This window comes from Phascolarctos cinereus, unplaced genomic scaffold, assembly GCF_003287225.1.
Source record: "Phascolarctos cinereus isolate Bilbo 61053 unplaced genomic scaffold, phaCin_HiC Scaffold_2;HRSCAF=192, whole genome shotgun sequence".
NCBI classification, from domain to species: Eukaryota; Metazoa; Chordata; class Mammalia; order Diprotodontia; family Phascolarctidae; genus Phascolarctos; species Phascolarctos cinereus.
Window position 1 is genome coordinate 41,721,335 of NW_027555625.1, and position 22,463 is coordinate 41,743,797.

A 22,463-nucleotide genomic window follows, 5' to 3' on the forward strand; every position below is an offset into this window, starting at 1 on the left:
CAGGCATTAATGGGCAGGATTTTCATAAATGGGCCCTTTCCAGAAATACCAAATTTAAGGAACTGCTTGTTGGGACTGAGATACGTCATGACAATCCCATCAGGGGCACCCCTCCGATCCAGCCCTCCACCCAGGCAAGTTTATCCACTGCCCAGTAGTCCCCAATTCACTTTCTGAGCAACGCCCCTGGTGCCTTTAGTCCATGTCTAGTTACCTCTTCCTGTGTCCCTGCCCAGGACACCACCACCCTTTTCCACTCAAAGGAAATCCACTCTGCTTGGGTGGTCTCTTCTGACTAGATCTTCAGGCCTGGATCAGTCTCACCGTTAAGCCTCTCCCCATTCCTAACCCTGCCCCCCAACCACCTCATTTTCAGAAACAAGACAGAGGCCCCAATATGGTCATTCACTTTTCCTGGTCCAAAGCCAGCAAACCCAACTCAAAATAAATATTTCCATCCCATTCCACACAACTGTCTTCTCTGGGCAAGATAACAGCTGCAAAGGATTAAGAAGGGAAAGTTAAAAAAGAAAGAATCCCCCAGCCCCAAAATTCAAAAGGCGCAGAAAAAAATGGTCCCATTCAAAAGCTCTGATAGAAGGCTGAAGGAAGCATAGGTTTTGCCTAACACAGCAGACCCTCAGATATCAGTGGCTCCTGATTGGAACAATCCAATCTCCTTCACATCCTGGAAGAGGCAGACCAAGAAGGTATATCTGTTGAAGACCATCCCTTCCCCTTTCTCTCCCCCATTTCAAACTCCCTAACCCAAAGACCACGTTCAAAGGTTGAATATCAGCTTAAAGGATACGATCCAGAAATTATCTGCAAGGAACACATATTAAAGGCAACGTCAGCCTTCAGGAAACAGGGAAGAACGCCAGAGCTAGACTCACGCATCCTCCAGGAAGTTGAGCTTTGAACTCTTCATGACCGTACAACAGCCTTTGACAAAAACGCTCTTTTTGGGCTCTTTGGCTCTAGGTAATCTCTAAAGTCCCTTCTAGTCAGTTGACCAGTATCAATGTCTGCTTTCATAGATTCTGGGCAGTTTTCCTGTATTATTTCTTGCATTATGGTTTCAGGGTTTTTGACTGATTTTCTTTTGGGAGTCCTAAACTGTCTCTCTGCATCCTGTCTTCAAGATCAATGTTTTGCTTGTACAGACATTGTGCTTTCTTTTAAGGTCACTGTATTTTGTTTCTATCTTTCACTTCCATGTATTTGCATTCCCAATCTATCCATCTGTCTTTTGTTTCTCTGAGAGAAGAGACAAATGCACCCTAGGACTTAACCACCATGGACTCAAGTTATCAATTATTTCTACCGTACAGGCCATAACTTCTGCTTTGAAAAGTCATTTCTCTTTTAAATCATTCAAGACCATTGCTGTGGGTCTATGCCTTCTTCCAAATCCAGTTCATTTCCCTTTGTTGTGCAGTATTTATTCATAGATGCCTGAATTCATTCCCCAGATCTGGAGGCCAATTCCCCTTCTGTCACTGATATCTTCCCTATTGGTTTATCTGCTTATGTTCAAGGTCTTTAACTGAGTTCTCTCCCTTCTGAGATCTTCGGGATTTCAGTCTTTTAGCTTCATTTTCCCCTGTTGTTCACATTCTGACTCCCTAGGTCTCTGCCTCCCAGGGACATCTGGGAAGACACAACCAGCCCCAGCCGGATCCTGAGCTCTTGCCCTCAGGGTAGTTGGGGAGTGGCTTACAGGCCCATCCTGTTTCACCACCTCCACCCACCTGTCCTACTCCAGCTCCATCTACTGCTCTGTTCTCTGGGCAATAGACATTTATTAAGCACTTGCCTTGACACTGTGCTAAATGCTGGGAACATAAAGAAAAGCATAAACAGAGTCCCCTGCCTCCCCAACACAGAACTCTAACAGAGGAGAGAGCACGCAAACAGCTAGATACATACAAGACAGGCAGTTCAGACAGGAGGTAATCTGAGAGGGAATGAGGAAGGAGGGCCAGTGAAAAACCTCTTACAGGGGTGAGATTTGAGCTCAGTGTAGAAAGACACTAGAAGTGAAGGAGGAGGACATTTAAGGCATGAGAGGATAGCAAATGCAAAGACAGAGATTGGAGACAGCAAACAGGCCCGTGCAGCTAAATCATACAATGGGAAGGAGTAACAGAAAGGTAGGAGAGGTGCAGGTTATGACAAGCTTTAAATGCCCACAGACTTGCTATCTGATCCTGGAGGTAAGAGCCCTACTGGAATTTACTGAATGTGAGCGTGTGATGGTCAGATCTGCAATTCAGGGAAATCACTTTGGCGGCTAAGTTAGGAAGGATGGAGAGGTGAGAAATGTGAGGCAGGGACACCAGCCAGCAGGTTATCACAGTAGCATGGGTGAGAGGTGGTGAAGGCTGGAGTGGAGAGAGGAGAGGTGCAAGAAGAAAGGAAAAGATCTGACATCAGAGTGCATTTACAGGATGAGAGCGAGGAGCAGAGGATAACTAAGGATGCAAGTCCAGGTGACTGGGAGAATGGAGATGCCCCATCGGGAGACTGGGAAGACAGGAAAGACTTGGGAGTAAAGAGAATGAGCTTTGTTTTGTGCCGACTGAGCTTGAGCTGCCCACGGGACACCCCACAGAAGATGTAGAAAATACAGTTGATGAGTCTGGATTGTAGTTAGGGAGAAATAAAGGCTATAGATAAATTTGGGAATCATCAGCATAGAGATAAATAAACACGTGGGAGCAGATGAAATCACTATGAGATAGAACAGAGAGAAGGCAAAGAGAGCCATGGGGGAAACCAGCAAGTAAACGCCCCAAAGCATTTCCACCGCAGACCCAATTTAGCTTTCTCCCCAGGTAGGGCCGGCTTGACCTGACCCATTCCCACTCCCCAGCCTAGCACAAAGCCACACTAAATATGTCATCACCTCTAGGGAGCTGCCAAGTGACCCAAGGTAGAAAGACACAAGCTAAACCCCAGGCCTTCCAAGTGTCCCCCTCCCTCCTTCTTTATTGGCTCTTTGTGAAGATCTCCTCCCACCCTGAGAGCTCCAGGCCAGGCTCCAGCAGTGCCCCCAGCTAAGGCTTCAAAGGAAAGTTTGGCCTTTGAAGTAGAGACCCTGCCCTCAGAGCCCTGATCAAAGCCTGTGCACAGACAGCCCAGGAAGGAGGGCCCTAGGCACTTGAGCTGTTTCCCTACCCCCTAGACCGGAAAGACTCTCCCCCATATCTCTCCAGGCTGTACAGAGCATAAGACCATCCCTAGGGAGGGAAAGCACCAGGTATTGCCACCCTCACCCCAGACTGACATGGAAGGAAAACCAGTTTAGAAACTCATCTAGAACAGCCTGGAAATGGAAAATAACCCCCAAAAATACAGTCTAAGGTTAGGTGTGAAAGGACGAAGAGAAAGCCTCCCCCAACTTTGGAACAACGAATGCCAGTTATTACTAACTGGGAGACCTGCAATTTAAATGAGTGGCAGGTATGAAAGCCTCAGAGCCTTTTTTGTATATGCTGGGTGAGCCATTACCCAACTCTGTGACCCCACTGAGGGTTTTCTTGGCACAGATACTGGAGTGGTTTGCCATTTCCTTCTCCAGTTCATTTTATAGACAGGGAAATTGAGGCAAACAGGGAGCAGTGACTTGCCCACGGTCACACAGGCAGACAGTATGTGAGGCCAGATTTGAACTGAGGGAGGTGAGTCCTCCCTGGCACTCCATCTACTGCACCACCCAGCTGCCATGAGCACTAGCTGGGGGTGGGGGTTGGGGAGGAATGGGGAGTTTAATCTATGACTTTGATGTCACAATCCTGTAATCCCAGCACCTTGTTTGGATTCAGTCAAAGGCCCACACTTGAGGACCTAGAGGGCCATGTCTGGCTTCAAGGCCACAGGTGCCCCAGCCCCTGCCTTAGTAGACAGGAGTGCTGAGCTTGCCTCTGTCTGCCTCAGCTTCCTGTACAGCTGTAAAAGGGGGATCCTAACAGCCTCTATTTTGCAGGGTGGTTGTGAGGATCAACCGAGATCATATTTATATAAACAGCGCTCGGCACTGGGCACATCTAAGGTGCTCAATAAATACTTGTTTACACACACACACACACACACACACACACACACACACTCCCCTACAGGTAGGTGCAATTATCATCACCCCCATGTTACAGAGGAGCAAACAAAGGCCCTGATTACACTGCTTCATCTGTGCAGGATTCAGGCAAGAATTTACCTCTTTCCATGGAACGGTTTCCCAGGAAACCGCAACTACCATAAATCCCCTTCTCCCCCCAGACTCAAGCCCTCCGCAGCATTTTGTCCCTATTCCTCATCTCCAGCACAGCTCTCTCTCCAATCCCCAAGGCCATTCGGCCTGGAAGAAACCCCAAAACAATTCCAACCATTAATGAAAATCCTAAGTGAAAATTAGCTTGGGTAAACAACCCTCCAGGTAGAGCACAGGCTGAGATCCCTAACACTTCGGGCCTTAAATCCGATATTCAACATAAAGATATCCTCTGATATCCAACGGCCAAAATCAACTCAGTTCTCTCTCACCTTCCTCATTTTGAAGGAGAAAATGTTCTCTTCCCCTCTTAGCCCCAACTAGCCCCTTCAAGGCCACTTGAGATAAATACAACCCATCAGCCTCCAAGCTCCCACATTTCCTCTCCTAAGGCCATGCAGAGACCAGGAGGCCAAGAGCTGCCCCCTTCCACACTAATGAGGATGGTGAGGTCATCCCTATACATAGTGGGTCACAGAGTGTGGAGGGAGAAAGGCACTCTGTATAAGAGTGGGCATGACATGACTGATTCTACTTCCCAGGACTTCCAGAAGCACTTGATTAAGGCATCTACATTGAAATGAGAAGAATAGGAACTCCATTTTTTTCTGTTTGACAAAAGCCTCATTCACCATACACCCAGCCACAGCCCAGAAGGACTTTCACTTACAGCAGGCAGGTACAAGGGAGCCTGCTATACCCATTTTGCCCAAAGACGTCTAGAGGCCTGACCTGGCACAGTACTGAAGAGTGGAGAAGAGGGAGGCACTGCTATTCCCAGACAGAGAGCTACACAGGTTGGATTCACATGGGACTACTCTTGGAGAGGCAGAGGAAGCCCTCAGATGCTGGAACACCAAGAAGGGCCCCAAAGATGGGAGGCAGACAGGCAAACACTCAGACCAGTCTGGTATGAGCCAAGGCCTACCTAAAGCATTCTCCAGGTTCACCTCAGAGGTGGGGATGAGGACTCATTCTGGCTACATGCTCTGGCTTCCCAGAAGGGAGAAATGATAACTGAGGCTACAAAATATTTGTAACTCTTTCCTCTTTCCAAAATCCAAACAACTAAATGGCAATACTTCCAATCTGGCCACCATGGAGCAAAACCAAATCCCAAAACAATGTCCATTGAGAATGGTCTCAGGAATTAGCTTTTCAATTTTTTTTGTTAAATCAGAGAGAAAAATATCACCATTTAAAAAGGTACAGGCTAGAAACAGACTTAAAAACAGAATAAAACATTTTATTCACTTCAAGATTGTTAAGTATTCCATATGATATACATATATATTTAGATAACATATAAAACAAAAAGACAAGAAACCAGTAAGAGAAAATATTGGAATGGATCTGCTTTACAGGTACACTTAACTCTGTAATTTCATGGTAAATGCCACCTCCGCTTGTCCTGGGACGGGCAGAAGGGTAAACTCCCATGCCTGGTTAGCACACAGTGGGCAGGTTTTTAGTAAAGTGCTGGATAAACATCCTGTGACCAAGAACTGCTGATCTCCCACTGAACTTACAATGCAATTACGGAGTTATTACATGGTTACTGGTGTCCTAAAACAAAGGACACCAAATTATTAAATAAAAGGACCCTATCACAGTGAATTTATCTAAATATTTCTGTATTTCACATTGTCCTCCAGCTACTTTCCTTTTTAAATTAAGCATTAGGCCCAGGGCTTATTCCTCATGTTGTGTTCTGGTACTGGGTTATTGCTGGGGGAAGAAATAAAAAACACACAGATAACATATACAAACAACATGTAAATGATCAAGCATGTAGAGAGCTTAAAAAAAAAAAAAGCTGCCTGCCCCCATGACCTCTGGCACAAGCTACCCAGAGCATGGAGGGTAAGCGTGGCTGATCTGTCTAGACAACTGAGGTAGCACAAAGGGCCCCTGCTACCATCTAGAAGGAACATGGAGACCCCACACACCCTTCATTCTGGATCAGACTGTTAACATAAATTACGTACTGGTGAAAGGGGCAAGTCTGCCAGGCTTTAGAGAAAAAAGCCTCTCTCCATAGAAAAGGTCTCTGAAAAGAGCAGTAAGAATGCCTGCATTTGTCTTCTGAGCATAAGACAGGATACCCTCAAGAAGTGAGGCAGAAGAGGAAGGGGGCCAAGAGCTGAATATCTAATAAGACCAGCTCTTCCTCCCTCCCTGCCAACTTTAAAAGTCAGAAGTGGCCTGACAGTTATGCTACCACTACAAATCTGATTCACAGACCATCCCTGGCAGGTCACTTCACCTGAAGCCTTATGATCAAAGGGCACCGAGAACCCTTTTTTGGCCATACCTGTGATTTCATCAGTACAGGGAATGCCTGGTGAGGACCCCTTCCTTAATCCCCCCACCCCTTAACAAAGACAAATCTGCAACCGCTCGAGGCACTGAGAGGTAAGTGACCTGCCTGGGGTCACCCGAAAATATGTGTCAAGAGATGAGGCCTGTGCAGGCTGAGGCCATAATGCCACAATGCAGTTATGGCATTCAGAACCAGCAAAAATAAAAATTCTTATTACAAAAATCAGTTTTGTAAAGGCCCTGTGGGAAGCAGAAATACTTGCAGTGATGGAGCAGAATCTTAACATAGCCTGAAGACCCAAAATAGTGCTTTCCACAACTACTTCTCTGCTCTCTGGTCAGGGTTAAGACTAGCTCACCTTCGCCTTGTTCTGAACTGGGAGATAGAGCTTGAACTCAGCTGGCAGCTCGTCCTCTGAGTAGAGTCTGTCTGAGAAGTACACTCGCCGGATGCGACAGTTGGCGTGGATCTGCAGATGCAAAACTGCATTTCAAAGGCTAAAAAGGTCGACTGTCTCTTCTTTCTTCCTCTCCCTGACTCCTAAACCTTTTGTGGTGATGCTGCATTTCTACTCCTTCGGTAACAGCTTGGCTCTAAAACACATCCTGGCCTCAAGTTAATTTCCGTATTCTTGGCCTTGTCTCTCTCTAGCTCCTCTTCAAAGCCTCCTTCCAGAAAACGCTATCCCTGAGAACCCAAAACTCCCTTGCTTGGCGCCCCCCTGCCCCCCCCATCATCTGGGTCTCCTAAAGGCAGAAGCCCCTTGATAATGCCTGACACTATCTCAGGATCCATAGCGGGGCACCAGAAGACAGAGCAGATGCCTCCTGCAGGGCTTTTCTGACTCACGCCTGGGCAAGGAGGGGGTACCTGCACCCTGAGGGTTTCTATGTAGTTTGTGCCATATGCCCTGCGGGTGAAGTCGGACAGATTGAACTGGATCTGGTTCCAGCCGTCATCCAGCCGCATGGGCATGGTGCAGATGAAGGGCTTAACTCGCGTGGTGCTCTGGTAGTTACTGGCCCGGAACCGTCGACGCACATTCTTATCGTCTAGAACCTGTCATCAGGTGAACGGGGCAAGAGAGGAGGAAGAAAGTGAAGGGCTTCTTCAAACAGCGCAACTAAACCCAATGGGGTGAGCCCCTCAACACGAAGCACGGAGGACAAATGCATAGCCCAGAGACAGTCCATGCTGGACACAGATGGCCAGGAAGGAGCAACAAGCTTATCCTGTCACACCATCTGCACATGACAGCATGGGAGGTGGCACACAGACCACAGGATGAGTTCACGAACCTCCTCTCCACTGAACACCCAGTGGAGAGCTGAGGCCATCAGTAACCCAGGCAAGAGCCATGAATCACAGCATGAACGCTGTCTTTTTCTCTAGCAGTTAATGCCTAGAGTTTCTCTAACCAGACTAAATGCCTTGATTGTTACTACCCCATGCACATCACACATTCTATCGTTCAGAGGAAATAAGATAGACAAAGAGGGAGATGCCCTCCTGATGCGAGACATTTCAGCTCTTCCAGCAAGGACCCAAGGGCAGGGACTTTGTTTTTGCTTTTCTCCTATTTCCAGGGCTTAGTGCAGGGCCTGGCACCTGGTAAGTGCTCATTCAATGCTGCTGACAAGGGACACAGGATAATTCTCCTTAATCCAAGGCAGCAGAGACACACAGACACACACACACTCTCACTTACCTGCACTTCAAAAGTGAAATACTTCTTCAAGTTTTTGATGATCATGACCAGGAAGGGAAGTTTAATGCCCAGCGTCTTCTTTGGGTCCGCTGGGCAGGTGATATATGTAGTGCTATGGAAACAGACAACACAGAGAACAAGCCTGATTACTGTCCTTCCCTACCACTGTCTGGATTCTCTTCAATCCATCCCCAGCTGGATGAGCCCTGTGTCTCTGCAGCACAGAAGCGATATGTGAAGAAAATAAACCAAGATCAGATTAAGGAAAACACAGGGAAATTAACCTCATCTAGATGTCTCAAGCCGGGGCTTAAGAGGATCCTTCAACCTTTTGGAGAAGCAGTTTATGCTCCAAAAAACTTTCAAGTAATCACCCAGCTTAACAACCCAAAAGACTGATGTTATTCAGAGGGATACTCAATAGATCTCATCAGATGGCTCCTTCAATGTGAAAACAATCCAGATCTGAGGCCACAGAGCCACCAAAGCCTTCCCCAACATCCCCAAAGCACAAAAAACTCCAAGTCATGCAATGCAGGGAGCTGGGTCTGCACTTTCTCTTAACCCTGGACACCTCTGCTGGGGAACACACAGCACCCACCTTGTGTCTGGGAGAACAAAAAGCTTTGGGTAAGCTACCTGACATTTGTCCCTTCGATCTCTAGCACCAGGGACTGGATGTCGTTATCGGTGATTCTTTTGATGTGGCCATTCCGCACCTAGTGACAGACAGAGAGGGAACGGAATTGGTCAGAACTCAAATGTATGAAATCAGCAGGACGTGGAGGAGAGGTGCGGGGCGGGGGGGCTATGCCAATGGCTTGCCAGCCTGGGATGGTTCTGCTTCAGCTTCAGAGCGGCACTGCTAAGTGGACAGAGCTGCTCCCTCCAATAACACAGTCCCAAACCCAGGAAAGGGACTGGGGGGTCACCAAAAGATCAAACACGTGCAACAACCTCAGTCAAGAAGGCCAACCCTAAAAACCCATCCTCTCCCTTGGGCACAATGGACCTTGTATACACCTCTATATTTGAAATGATGCTTACCAGTACACCAGAATAAAGGATCTAATAAAAAATAGAATAATATCAAAACAGAAAGATTTTCCTATGAAGACGTTTTCTTTAAAAAATCAGGACCCCTGGGGCAGCTAGGTGGCGCAGTGGATAGAGCACCGGTCCTGGAGTCAGGAGGACGTCAGTTCAAATGCAGCCGCAGACACTTGACACTTACTAGTGGGGTGACCCTGGGCAATCACTTAACACCAATTGTCTCACCATAAAAATAAAATTAAAAAAAAAATTCAGAACCCTAGTCTGCAAAGATGAATGTCAAAAGAGACCATATTTATAAATCTCTAAGGGTATGAGTAGGGTTAATGCGACTAAGTCATGGAATACTAGAAATGGGATTGCCCTTGAAGTTCAAAACAGGTATTTTTTGGGAAAAAGAAAAAAAACGACGTGCCTTAAAAAGCATATTATATACACTGCCACGGAGGTCTTCCCAGACCACTCTAGACCACACTCATGTCTCTCATCTCCACCCCTCCAAGCACGGTTACCAGTCGGCACTGTACAATCTAGTGCCCAATGGCATCTAGCCTTTTTGTTTAAACACAGTTTCACGTACACAAGCATTATCTTTTCCAAAAAACCACTAACGGCTGGCACTGTACAATCTAGTGCCCAATGGCATCTAGCCTTTTTGTTTAAACACAGTTTCATGCACACAAGCATTATCTTTTCCAAAAAACCACTAACGGCTGGCACTGTACAATCTAGTGCCCAATGGCATCTAGCCTTTTTGTTTAAACACAGTTTCATGCACACAAGCATTATCTTTTCCAAAAAACCACTAACGGCTGGCACTGTACAATCTAGTGCCCAATGGCATCTAGCCTTTTTGTTTAAACACAGTTTCATGCACACAAGCATTATCTTTTCCAAAAAACCACTAACGGCTGGCACTGTACAATCTAGTGCCCAATGGCATCTAGCCTTTTTGTTTAAACACAGTTTCATGCACACAAGCATTATCTTTTCCAAAAAACACTAACGGCTGGCAACTGAATCATACTTTTCCCTTTCCCACACTTTTCTGCACACACGCCTAATCAGCAGCAATCACTATCAATGACAATATTAACAGCTGATGTTCAGAGTTTTCAGGTTTACAAAAGCATTTCACAAACATTATCTAATTTTTTAAAGTTACTCTAGGAAATAATTGTGTGTGTGTGTGTGTGTATGTGTGTGTGGGTTCAAGAAGAAGGGTTTAAATAATTCCTAAGATTGATAACGAGTTATTAAGGGAAGTTAGAGATGTTTAATACACACCCTAACCTTTCAGAGCTGTCATGGAAATTACAAAACACTTTTCACACAAATAAAGTCAGATCTAAATAACTGGAAAAACGTCAGCTGCTCATGGGTAGGCTGAGCTAATATAATAAAAATGACAATCCTACCTAAGCTAATTTACTTATTCAGTGCCATACCAATCAAACTACCAAAAATTATTTTAGAGTCAGAGTTGTTGTGGAGAACCATGTTTTCCTAAAAGAAAAAAAATTCCCTTGGTAGAGTTCTATTCACAGAACAGTGGAACAGACCCTTCACCTCAGCAAAGACAGCATTTTCCACATTGTTTAAAAAGCAAACTCCAAATTGCTCTTAAACATGAATCTGGCGAAGGCTCCTGGTTAAAATCACAAATGGTTATTCTATTTAGGACGAGTCAATATTGCCAAGCGCTTTCAGAAAAAGTGGCACATCTCTGGTACGTTCAGGACTACGGCGGCTGCTGGTTGTGAAGGAAGTAGAGCTCAAGATGAAAAGACCTGGCGGGAGAGAGAGGGTCTAGAGTGAGGGGTGGCCGTTGTGACACTCATGGAACGTGCTGGGGGTAACATCAACCAAGAAAACTACCTCCAGCACTGACGCTGTCAATATGACCTTCCTAAATCAACAAGGAAAGACAGACCTTAATTTAAACAACACAATCATTCTTAACAACCTAATTTCTGAACATTTTGTTAACAGAAGTTATCTGTGTGACAGCTGACTAGGAAAGTCTGTAGAACTCAGTGGGAATTATACCCTCAGGGCTTCGAGAGCTAGCTGCTGAAAAGCAGCCCAAGTATTCTCAATCAACACATCCACAACAACAAGCATCTAAGATGGGCTTCAAGTCTGGCTTTGGGAACACTTAAGGAAGACACCCTTAGCTACTTGAGCCAAAGTCAACAGAAGCAATAAGGCTTCTCTGACGGAGAGCTTCGCACAGTGCCTGGCACACAGGAGGTGCTTAATAAATGCTTATTGATTCACCAACCCACATACAGCTCTGTCAGGCTTAAGGAGACTTGGGACACAAAACATCCTTGCCTTCCACCAGCTCCCAAGTCTACAGTAGATGACTTCCCAGGAATACTCCAGAATACTGAGGCCGCCGAGGGTTTCCAGAATAAAAGCAATGCCTTCCACTGCATGCAGAAGCCAACAAACAGGAAGCTGCAGCCAGCCAACCGTCTTCCTATATCTCTGTACTGGCAGTAACTTCCTGGGGGAAAGATTACTTTGGGGGATAACCCTGACAAGTGACACTCTTAAAACCCAGCTGATCCAGATCCGCAGACAAGAAAGTTTCGGGACGTGGATGTCTCCCAGGTCCTAGACATACAACCTGGCTGCTGGCAGTGTTGCCTCAACCCGTCCTGAGGAGCCAGCCTTAAGAGAGACTGGTACGCCTTCTCCACTGCCCATTTAATTCAAGGGCGCTCAGTTGAAACCGAGAATGCTGATGCCAATTAGTAAAGGATCTCTACATCACAAGCTGCCAATTCCTCAGTGGCCAAGGCTGGAAATGGAATTCAAATGAGTAAGGTTCATTAGTGAAAGCTTATTTCCTCAAGGTTCAAGGACTGCAAAGGTAAATCTGACTAAGATTAACCTGAGAGACAGATACGACAGCAAAATGGACAGTGCTGGACCCAAAGTTAGGAAAACTGGTTCCAATCCCACCAAGATTTAATTAGGTATGTAACCACAGGCAAGTCATTTAACCTTTCAGAGCCTCAGTTTCCTGATGTGTCTAATACGCATACTATCTACCTCAATATCGTTTTGAGGAAAGCCTTTTGCCCACCTTAAAGTACTATGGAATGTGAATTAGTATTAACTAGTAAGAAGAAATAAGAAAAAGGAAGCAGAAGAAACCTCCTAAAGGACAGTTCTCCAAGATTATTAGTTTAACTGTATCAACCATTCTCAGCTCCATGCACTGGAAAAGAGGGTTGGATTTGAACCATTACTTAATCAGCTCATGTAACTTCAAGTCACTCAAATTCCATGGCCCTGGTTTTGTCGCCGGTCCCTATCAACTATGCAAAGGCTACCTAATGACCTCCAAAGCAACTGGAAAAATTGGTTATCTGCCTTGACGTTTAATTCAAAAATAAGATTAAGAGCCAACTTCCAAAGAACCTTTTATATCTACCTCAGGAGCCTGCATGTGATACTGGTTCTTGGAAAATATTTACTTCTTTTCTTAAACTCTTCATAGATCAGGTCACTGGGTTAATTTGCACCAAAGACAGATCACTCTTCAATTAGAACTATCCATTCTGGAAACAGTTTTTTCTGACTCCCACTATCTAAATTACTGACTTTTCAAAATTTTTTTTTTGGAGTTCCCATACATCATTTAATTTAAAGACGTATCTACCCCAAGACCCAAAATGCAGTGTGGCAAATTAAGTTTACTTTGCTAACTTTATGATGCACTTTGAAATAAATTAGAGATACCCTACATATCTTAAAACCAGGTCTTAGAATCACTTAACAGTGACACCCAGCCTTCCTAATGCCAATAATGGATTCTGTCAAATTGTATGAGAGAAAAACAATCTTTAAACTCCTATCTTACAAACAGTCCTGTCTTTGGATGACAATTTATGCTGCAGCAAACAGTGGGAGAACACTGATTTTAAAAAATCTGACCACCAAAGAAGGTCGGTAGGAGGGGAAAAACAGGAAAAGGATCTGTTGAATGCTTTGCGCTTATAAAAGCATTCTAAAAATAAAATCAGTTGAATCTACTCCGCATATTTCCACCCCCTCCCCCTTGCCTCATCTTTCTAGTCCCACCCAATTCTCCCAGCAGCTGAACCCCACTGCCATCCAGCAAACCAAATGACATGGTCAGATTCACGTTCAACCAGAGTCAACATCCCAACAGAAGCTAGCACTAGATCAGACAGTGTTCAATGAAGGAACATGCTGAGGGAGACCTCTGCAGACAGTTAGGCATCATTACTTAGTAATTACTGAGGGCACAAATCTACATGCATTTTCAGCTAGCGACTCTTCAATCAGCAAATCTAAATCATCAGATAACTATCCAGTGCAACAGAAGTTAACTTTTTTTTTTTGCTTCAGAAAGTAAAGGCCAGCCTTGTGAGGTTATATATCCATGTATGGTTAACAAGATTTCTTGTTAAAGTCTTACTAGTTTAGATTGATAAGCGTAACTTAGCAAAAGTAGGTTTTTAAAGAAATATATTTTGCTTTCACATAATTAGAATGTGCCTGACCTTCCTCGTTATACAGGCTGTTGGAAAGTTGTTTATATGGAATTTTTGTACATTTACCAACTCTGCCACTTATTTCCCCTGTGACTCTGTGCAAGTCACTTACCTTTCTGAGCTTCAGAGGCCTCATCTATAAAATGGGAATATACTCCAATTCCCACCCCCCCTCCCCTGTGCAAGAGTACATTTGATCAAATGTCAAACACTCAATAAATGTGAACTATTTTTAAAAGTAACATAGAGATCACTATTTAAAGCTAGAATAGAGAATTTTTTCCATAAAGAACTTGAGGAGTTCAGAAATCAAGGGTCACTGAGGTAAAAGAGAACTGGAAAAAAAAATTAGAAGTTCATTCATCTGCTTTTATGAAACAAAACAAAAAGCATAAGACACTATTCATTAAGCCCGACTCCACCCCCCCCAAAAAAAGACCACTATGGTCTTCTGTTCTATGTCATGACCAATTAAGGGAGAAGAAGGGGGGAGAAAAACAATTAGAAAAAATATTCAGACACACAGTTACAGCAAATGGGCCAGAAAGACCTTCATGGAGTAACAGCTCCATCTTGTGGTTAAGCCATGCAGCACTTTCACAACTACTGGCATCCCTTAAGCATGCCCTCCCACCTGCAATCAATTGAAATTAGTATCTTAATGATACACTACTTATCATAGAAGAATTAACTGTTTAAAAAAAGAATGAAGAACGAGTTCTGTTGGCCTCAGCAGTTAAAGACATTATCTCTGATCACAAATCCCTGCAAATTTAGAAGAAATTATTTTAAACTATTGTTTATCCAATAAAAAGAATGTATATGGTAACCACTTACTGAAATTCAGTTAACTGGAGTCTGAACTTCAGTTTTACATCAGGGCTTAGACAGATTCACTACTCTTTTTTTTTTTTTTGGCTAGGCAGTGGGGTTAAGTGACTTGCCCAGGGTCACACGGCTAGTGTTATATGTCTGAGGCCACATTTGAACCCAGGTCCTCCAGAATCCAGGGCCGGTGCTCTATCTACTGCGCCATCTAGCTGCCCCTAGATTCACTACTCTTAAGGAGTTAGAAAACATCATTCTAGTTTGATTAGTTACAAGTTGTTATGACTTTCAAAGGAAGTTTCTTCTTCTAGGCAGGTAACTGCCTCAAACATAGTAATGAAGATAAAAATGTTAGCAAAATGCTAACAGACATGATAAAATTCTGAATATCCTCAAAAAGCTACCCATCAGGTGAGGGTTATCTGTAGATCAAGCGGATGATCCTGGAGAAAGGCTTAAATGATGCATACATTCTATCAGCGCTCTCCACACTTTTCACATTCAGGTTACTGGCCAGAGGCCAAAGTATCCAGTTCCTAGGATGGGCATAACTCACCATACAGAAGGATGGGAGAAATCAACTCTCCATAAACAGCTTAGAGCAGGACTGAGACTTCTGGGACACCCTCTATTAATATGCACGAGGTGCATTCTTCATCTATCTGGCTAGAAGTCAATCTCAGGAGTCTATCAGGGCTCAATTAAAAGGAGCACAATTTCATCCACAAGCAGAACCATCTTCTCCATCCAAGGGGAGTCTCCTCACACGACTGCCAAACATCTCTGGTGGGCACAGACCAGCATATCGCTGTGAGAGGCTGACGCTCAGTGAATCAACTACCACTGAGGAAGAGAGCATGTAGATTGATCTACGCCAGTGGACAAAGTTCCCATGATGATGAGATCTCAGTCCACTGAAGTATGTAAGTGTTAAATGGTAATATTCACTGCAATCGTGATGTAATTATCTATGTCAGTATTTACCAAACAGGTACAAATTAAGGTCACAGCCCAGCTCTTCCATGAGCTCCCCACATCTCATCCTTACTCCTGACACATTTTGCCCCTCATGTGGCCCTAATCCCTGGCCCTGGGACTGTTTTCAAGCTGTTGCAATTTCAAGATGCTTCCAGAAATCTGGCAAGTGTTTAAACTCATGTTCTGGCCACAGCACTGAATCGGTGATTACGTATATACACTGTCCATAATCTCAGTATGGTTATTCTATGCATCCAGTCCTCTGCATGCTCAGAGCTTAAAAAAAAATCCCCAAGTACTTTTAAATCCCGTGTATTCAAAATGGTAACGTAAAAACACTGATAATTCTTACATGAAGGTCTCTTTCAAAAAGTTTTGTGGTTCTAAAAGTTCTTTATTAATATGGTTATTTTAGATTTATAATGTTCATCTGTTGTATAATTTATCATTTGTAATCGGTGGATGAACAAATATCTTGTGTGTGTGTTTATATCGTCAGGGTATCATCTGACCTCTAGTGGCATGTTAAGGGATGCACAGTGCACCATGGTAACTAGCTTTCACAATTCACATGTAAACATGCTGACTCAATATTAACATAGGATGAAGTCCAAAATAAAAACATTGAAACGTGTCTCTAAGAAGGATTTCACTAAATCTTTTTGTGGCTTTGCTCCCAACAAAATGCTGAAACTTCCAAAACCAAGAGGGCTTTCGGAACTTTCCTCAAGCTCCCTGGCATTCACCTGAATCTCCTTTCCCCAATTTTACTGCATTCTTGCCCTCAGTTCCATTATGTGAACGCTTCTAGTCCCACTGTGTCAAAGCTGGATAAGCTAGCCAGATGGAGCCGTGGTCAGTCACTGGCTCACATCTACCGCTCTCATTCACTGGAACTAGAAGTACACCCTGCCTTAGCACATGTGCAATTTCTTAGTATAAGAAAGAGGCTGGTCAAATTTCACATGCACAGTCCCATATTTTTAGCTTTCCAAATCTCTCTCAATGAGCTTTCAGATACGAAGATGATGCCTCTGACTCACCATGAAGAAGCAGGTGTGCAGTACACCATTCTATGGGCTAACCTAGGCCATCTATACTTAATTTCGTCATCCACTCTGTGACCAAGAACTTGTACCTAACAAATAGCTGCTTGCTCAGGGGGCCAGAATCTCCTCTGCGCAAAGAAAAATGAACCAGATGAGAAACAAATCTGCAGCCCTGATTTCAGCCACACCAAGCCTTCCCCAGCTGATCTCTGTGCACGTATTGTCATCAGCACTGTAGTCTGATGCAAGAGGACCAGGGAGTCACAACCACACCAGAAGGACAAAGAAAATCTGAGACAGAGTGACTGAGGAGACTTCAGAGCCCTCTTCCAGCACGGATCATCCCATGCATTCAGGTACATAGGTCCAATGATATACCTGAAAGCCTAACACTCTGGACTGTGAAAGCCTGGTGCAACAGGGTGCACCTACACCTGTGAGGCAAGCCTGAGGCCTGTTTCTGGACAACAGCATTTGATAGGGGTCTGACTATATTAAACTAGAATATTCAGTCTCCCTAAATGTTGCTTTTCCATACAAAGTTTGCTAAAATCTACAGAAAAGCAAGATTATTCTGCTGAGCAAAATCAGAGAAAGTTAAAGAAAAGCAAGATACTCAAAAGGGTTAAAAAAAAAGTTTCACATTTTTGATGAGAAAACTTCCTGAGTACAGATACCATGAATGTGACACTCACTTCTCAGCAATCCCTGCTAACAGAGGGGAGCAAGGCTGTGTATAACTGAAATCATTTTTATTTCTTTGACTTCAGGACGTTCACTTTGTGTTTACATTTGAATATGTGCCAGGTGGATATTCTGGGAACACACATTCAAAACAATCCACATTGTGAAAACCCACCCAAAGAGCCAGAGCTTGAAGCTGGAAAACTGACCAGCTTCTGCTCCACATCCTCCAGCTCCATCCTCCCAACCTGAGAGAACAAGCAGTAGCAATCAAAACAGGGTCTTGCATTTAGCTCAGAATTTATGTCCTTGGTGACTTTTTCTCTCACTATTTTCCTCTTTTTTTTTAAAATTCAGACAACACTAAGGCTCAAATACTTCAGCTCAGAGCCCAAAGCCTACAGAATCATGTACTCAAATACCAATGGAAGAGATCTTGAGTCACCTCTTTCTAGCCCCCTCATATTAAGGATGAGGAAACTGAGGCTTGCCCAAAGCTACTCAGTCAATTGGAGAGCTGGGTTTTGGCCCCAGGTTTCCTGAAACCAGCTTCCCAACCCTTTCATGCTAATTTCACTGCATTTCCCTGCTTGCTCCATCACATAACAGATCAGCCTCCAGTTAGTTTGGGATTATTTCCAGAATCAATGAAAAGGAATAAATAACTGAAACCCATACATGGAAAGGGAAGAGTTGTTTCCAATCCGCAGTTTTACAAAGGTGGGAAAAGTTGTGCAGAAGGAAGCCCAATAGGAACTGAGAGCTAAGAAAAACACTTAACTTGGCCTTTGGTGAAGTCCAATGACCATTCTGGGTCTGTTTCTTGATCTGTAAAATTAGGGTATTGGACCAAATGATCTCTAAGGTCCCTACTAACCCTACTGTCAAAAATGACTAAAGGCTGAGAAAAACACTGCTGTCTTCAAATGCCCTGGATACGTGCCCCTCCCCAGCAGGGGTATGCTAATCACCACAGGCAGGGAATAGGAAGGGACCTCAGAGATCCTCTGGTCTAATCCCTTCATTGCCAGATGGGATAAGTTACTTAGGGTCAAGCGCCTAGAGGTGGAAAAGACCTTAAAAAGGCATCTAGTCCAACCTTCCCATTTTATAGATGAGGAAACTGAAGCCCAGAGAAGTTAAGTTACTTAGTGGAGATCATATTGGTATTAAAGGGAGGTGGGGGTGGAATGTGAAACAAGCTCTTCTGCCTTCAAAACAAGTGCTCCTTCCACTGTAGCACAATTCCTCCTTCCACAGTCACCTGCTCACCGATGTATGTCACGTCTTCTCCAACTACCTGGATTATAAAGCTTCACAAGATGCCAAGACCACAAGGATTCTCCCTACCTTCACGAAGCCTGGATGGTTACACACCAGCTTTTCATGCTCTCCTCTGATCTCCACCTCCACCCTTAGTGAGGCAGATCCAGCAAGTATCATTATCCTCATTTATAGAGGAGGAAACTGAGGCATGGAGAAATTAATCACCCAGGGTCATAACAAATAGACTAAGGAGTTATTAGTTATAAGACTGGACTTTCTAAAAGCTCAGGCAGAATTTTGGGAAGGCGAGATTTTTGTCGGAGGGGGAAGAGAACAGGATGAGGGAGGTGAGGAGGATGGAGGGGATGCAGAAGAAGGGGGCCAGGAGGATGGAGACAGAAGGGATGGAGGAATGGAGGGACAGAGGGGATGGAGTGAAGGAGAGGAGCACAAGGGATGAAGGAGGTGGAGGGGACAGGGAAGGGATGGAGGTGGTGGAGGGAAGAGGAGGATAAAGAGAGGGATAGAAAGGAGGATGGAGAAGATGAGAGGATAGAGGGGGGATGGTAGGGATGAGGAAATAGAGGGGGGATGGTAGGGATAGGGGGATGGGAAGGATGAAGGGATAGAGGGGGATGGTAGGGATGAGGGGAGGGGAAGGGATGAGGGGATGGGAGGATGGGAGGGATGAGAGGATAGAGGAGGATGGGAGAGATGAGGGGATAGAGAAGGGATGGTAAGGATGAGTGGACAGAGGGGGGGATGGTAAGGATGAGGGGACAGAGGGGGGATGGTAGGAATAGAGAGATGGGAAGGATGAAGGGATAAAGGGGGATGGGAGGGATGAGGGCATGGATGGGGGGCTGGGGGAAGCTCGGGGGTCCCCGCAGGCCCGCACCTTCTTGTCCCAGATCTGTAAGGGCTTGCTCCCGATGCTGTAGAGGATAGAGAGGAAGCCGCTCTGGAACGTGTTCTTGAACATCGCGCCGGCAGCCTCTTCCTCGCCCCGGTCCTCGCTCCGGTCCCCACCCTCCGCGGGCCCGGACCGGCCTAGGCCCCGAGGCGGCTCCGCGCGGGGAGCGGGGGGCCCGGCGGCTCAGGCGGCCTGCACGCTGCGTGCGCGGCTCCGAGGGACCTCCGCTCCAGCCCCCGCCGCCGCGCCTCGGCTTCCCGACGCCGCCGCCGCCGCCGCCGCCGCCGCCGCCAAGCAACCGCTTGTCGCGCCTCCCGCCCTCCGCTTCGACCGACGACGCTCAAGTGGGGCGGAGCGCCGCGCACAGAGATCCTTCCGCCGGGCCCCGCTCGACTTCCGGCGCCCAGCGACTCTGGGGGCCCGCCCCCGACCCCGCCCCGCGCGAAAGAAGCCTCGTTGCCTGGGAACTACTTTTTTTGACATTTGACCGGCTCGGCTGGCCGAGGCACAGTTTGTTGTCGGCGCCTGCGTGATACCATGGGAACCGCAAGGGGCGGGGCGGATGGAGATCTGGAGCAAGGTGGCCACGCCCCCTGGCGGAGGAAGGCGTCAGGGGAGGAAGGGAGGGAGGAGGAGCTAAGAGGGCCCTGACGGACTGGGGAAGCCTGGAAGGGGTTCAGAGACTGGGCGGGTCCTCACTATAGATCTACCGCAGGCTGGCGGGGCGGATAGACTCCTGAGCTCGAAGTCGGGAGGAAATTCTAAGATGCTTATTAGCTGGGTGACACCTGGGGAGACGGTGACCGTCTGTTTCTTCTGTAAAATAATGATAACAGCACCCACCTCCCAGGGTGGTAATGAACTCTTAACTACTTTTATTCTCTGTAAAATAATAGCGAATAGGTAGATAGATAGATAGATAGATAGCTCATTAAGGTTTGCAAAGCACTTTGCACTCTGTTATCTCCGTGGTCTGGCCTAGCCATTCTTCTCTCCTTCTACAGTTTCACTTCGTGATCTCATCAACTCGCATAGATTTAATTACCATCTCTATTCTGGTAACTCTCAAATCTACCTTTCCAGCCCCAGCCTCCATGCTGGCCTCCAACCTCGCATCTCCCAACTGCCTTCCAGACATCTCAAACTGGATGAACAGTAGACATCTTAAACTCAACATGTCCAAAATGGAACTCGTTATCTTTCCCACTAAACTCTCTCTGCCCCCCACCCCTCTTCGCTATTACTACGGAGCTAACACCATCCTCTCAGTCCCTTGGGCTCACAACCCAGGAGTCGAGGATTCCTCACTTTCTCAACCCTGCCCCGCAATACACAAACTGTTGCCAAGGCTTGTCGATTTCACCAGTGCAGAATCTCTAGTCAATTTCACCTCTTGCTGCATCTCTTGTCAATTTCACTTCTACTGCCTCTCTCCAGTATGCCCCCTTCTCTCTGACAGCAACCCTGATACAGACCTTCTCATCACCTCATGCTTGGGCATTGCAAGGCCTGCCTGCCTGAAGTTTCTCTCCACTCCAATCCCCCTCCATTCAGCCACTAAAATAATTTTCCTAAAATATAGATTTGATCATGTTACCTACTCCCCACCTACTCAATAAAATTCTCTGGCTGTCCCACATACCTGAAATGCTTCCCCTCCTCATCTCTACCTACTGTCTTCAAGTCCCAACTAAAATCCCATTTTCTACAGAAAGCTTTCCTCAATCGCTTTTTTAATATTTTATTTTTTCCAATTATATGTAAAAATTGTTCACATTCTTTTAAAAAAAATTTTAGTTCAAAATTCTCTCCTTCCCTCTCTCCCCTCTTCCCCTCATTGAGAAGGCAAGCAATTTTATATAGGTTATACATGTGCAGTCATGCAAAACACTTCCATATTAGTCAAGTCATGAAAGAAAACAGACCAAAAAACAAAAAAAATCAAGAAAATATATTTTTTAAAAGTATGCTTTGATCTGCATTCAGACTTCATCAGTTCTTTCTGGAGATGGATGGCATTTTTCATCATGAGTACTTTGAATTTTTTTGGCTCATCATATTGCTGAGAATAGCTGAGGCATTCACATTGATCATTGTATAATTTTGCTGTCACTGTGTACAGTGTTCTCCTGCCCAAGCCTTCATGATTCTAGTGCCTTCATCCTTTTAATTACTTCCTACTTATCTTGTATTTGGCTTACAATTTATTTGTTTGTATGTTGTCTCCTCCATCAGATTGTGAGCTCCTTGAAGGCAGGGGCTATCTTTTGCCTCTTTTTGTGTTCTCAGTTCATAGTATAGTCCTTGTCATAGAGTGGCCACTTAAAAATGTTTATTGACTGACAATGCTGTAAGTTATTATCCTCATTTTATAGATGAGTAAACAGACTGAGAAAGGTTAAGTGTCTTGCTCAGGGTCACACAGCTAGTAAAGTGTCTGAAGCCAAATTTGAACTCAGGTCTTCCTGACTTCAACACTTATCCACATCTCCACTTAGTATAGCACCCACTTCACAGGGTTTTGTTTTGTTTTTTTTTTAAGTCACTTAAGCTTTCTCAGCCCTGGTTTCTTCATCTGTAAAATGAGAATAATCAATCAGTCAACATTTATTAAGTACCTATTATGTGCCAGGCACTGAGGATGCAAAAAGACAAAAAACCAAACAAACATAAAAAAACCCCAAACAGTTCCCTGCTCTCAAGGAGCTTGCAGTCTGATAACAACAAACATTTCTCAGGGTTGTCTTGAAGATCAAATGAGATAGCATTTAGAGCACTTTGCAAACTTTAAAGTCTATAGCAATGTTACCTATTATTTTTACAGAGGAGGACACTGAGGATCAAATTAAGTGA

General features: G+C 45.1%; 1 protein-coding gene across 2 annotated transcripts in view; it reads right to left on the minus strand.

Moving 5' to 3' along the window:
* Positions 1-19,951, minus strand: part of CFAP20 (cilia and flagella associated protein 20) — a 38,754-nt gene extending 18,803 nt beyond the window's left edge. The window contains exons 1-6 of one of the 2 annotated variants that reach the window (XM_020963709.2): positions 19,596-19,947; positions 8,944-9,023; positions 8,305-8,416; positions 7,467-7,655; positions 6,955-7,065; positions 5,499-6,001 (exon numbers count right to left, since the gene is read on the minus strand). In XM_020963709.2, coding sequence (XP_020819368.1) covers positions 5,996-6,001; positions 6,955-7,065; positions 7,467-7,655; positions 8,305-8,416; positions 8,944-9,023; positions 19,596-19,679 — 582 coding nt within the window. In that variant the 5' untranslated portion in view covers positions 19,680-19,947 and the 3' untranslated portion in view covers positions 5,499-5,995. Of the gene's footprint in view, positions 1-5,498; positions 6,002-6,954; positions 7,066-7,466; positions 7,656-8,304; positions 8,417-8,943; positions 9,024-19,595 lie in introns of those variants that run through there. The other variant, XM_020963708.2, reaches the window with a different exon arrangement.
* Positions 19,952-22,463: the final 2,512 nt, after the last annotated feature.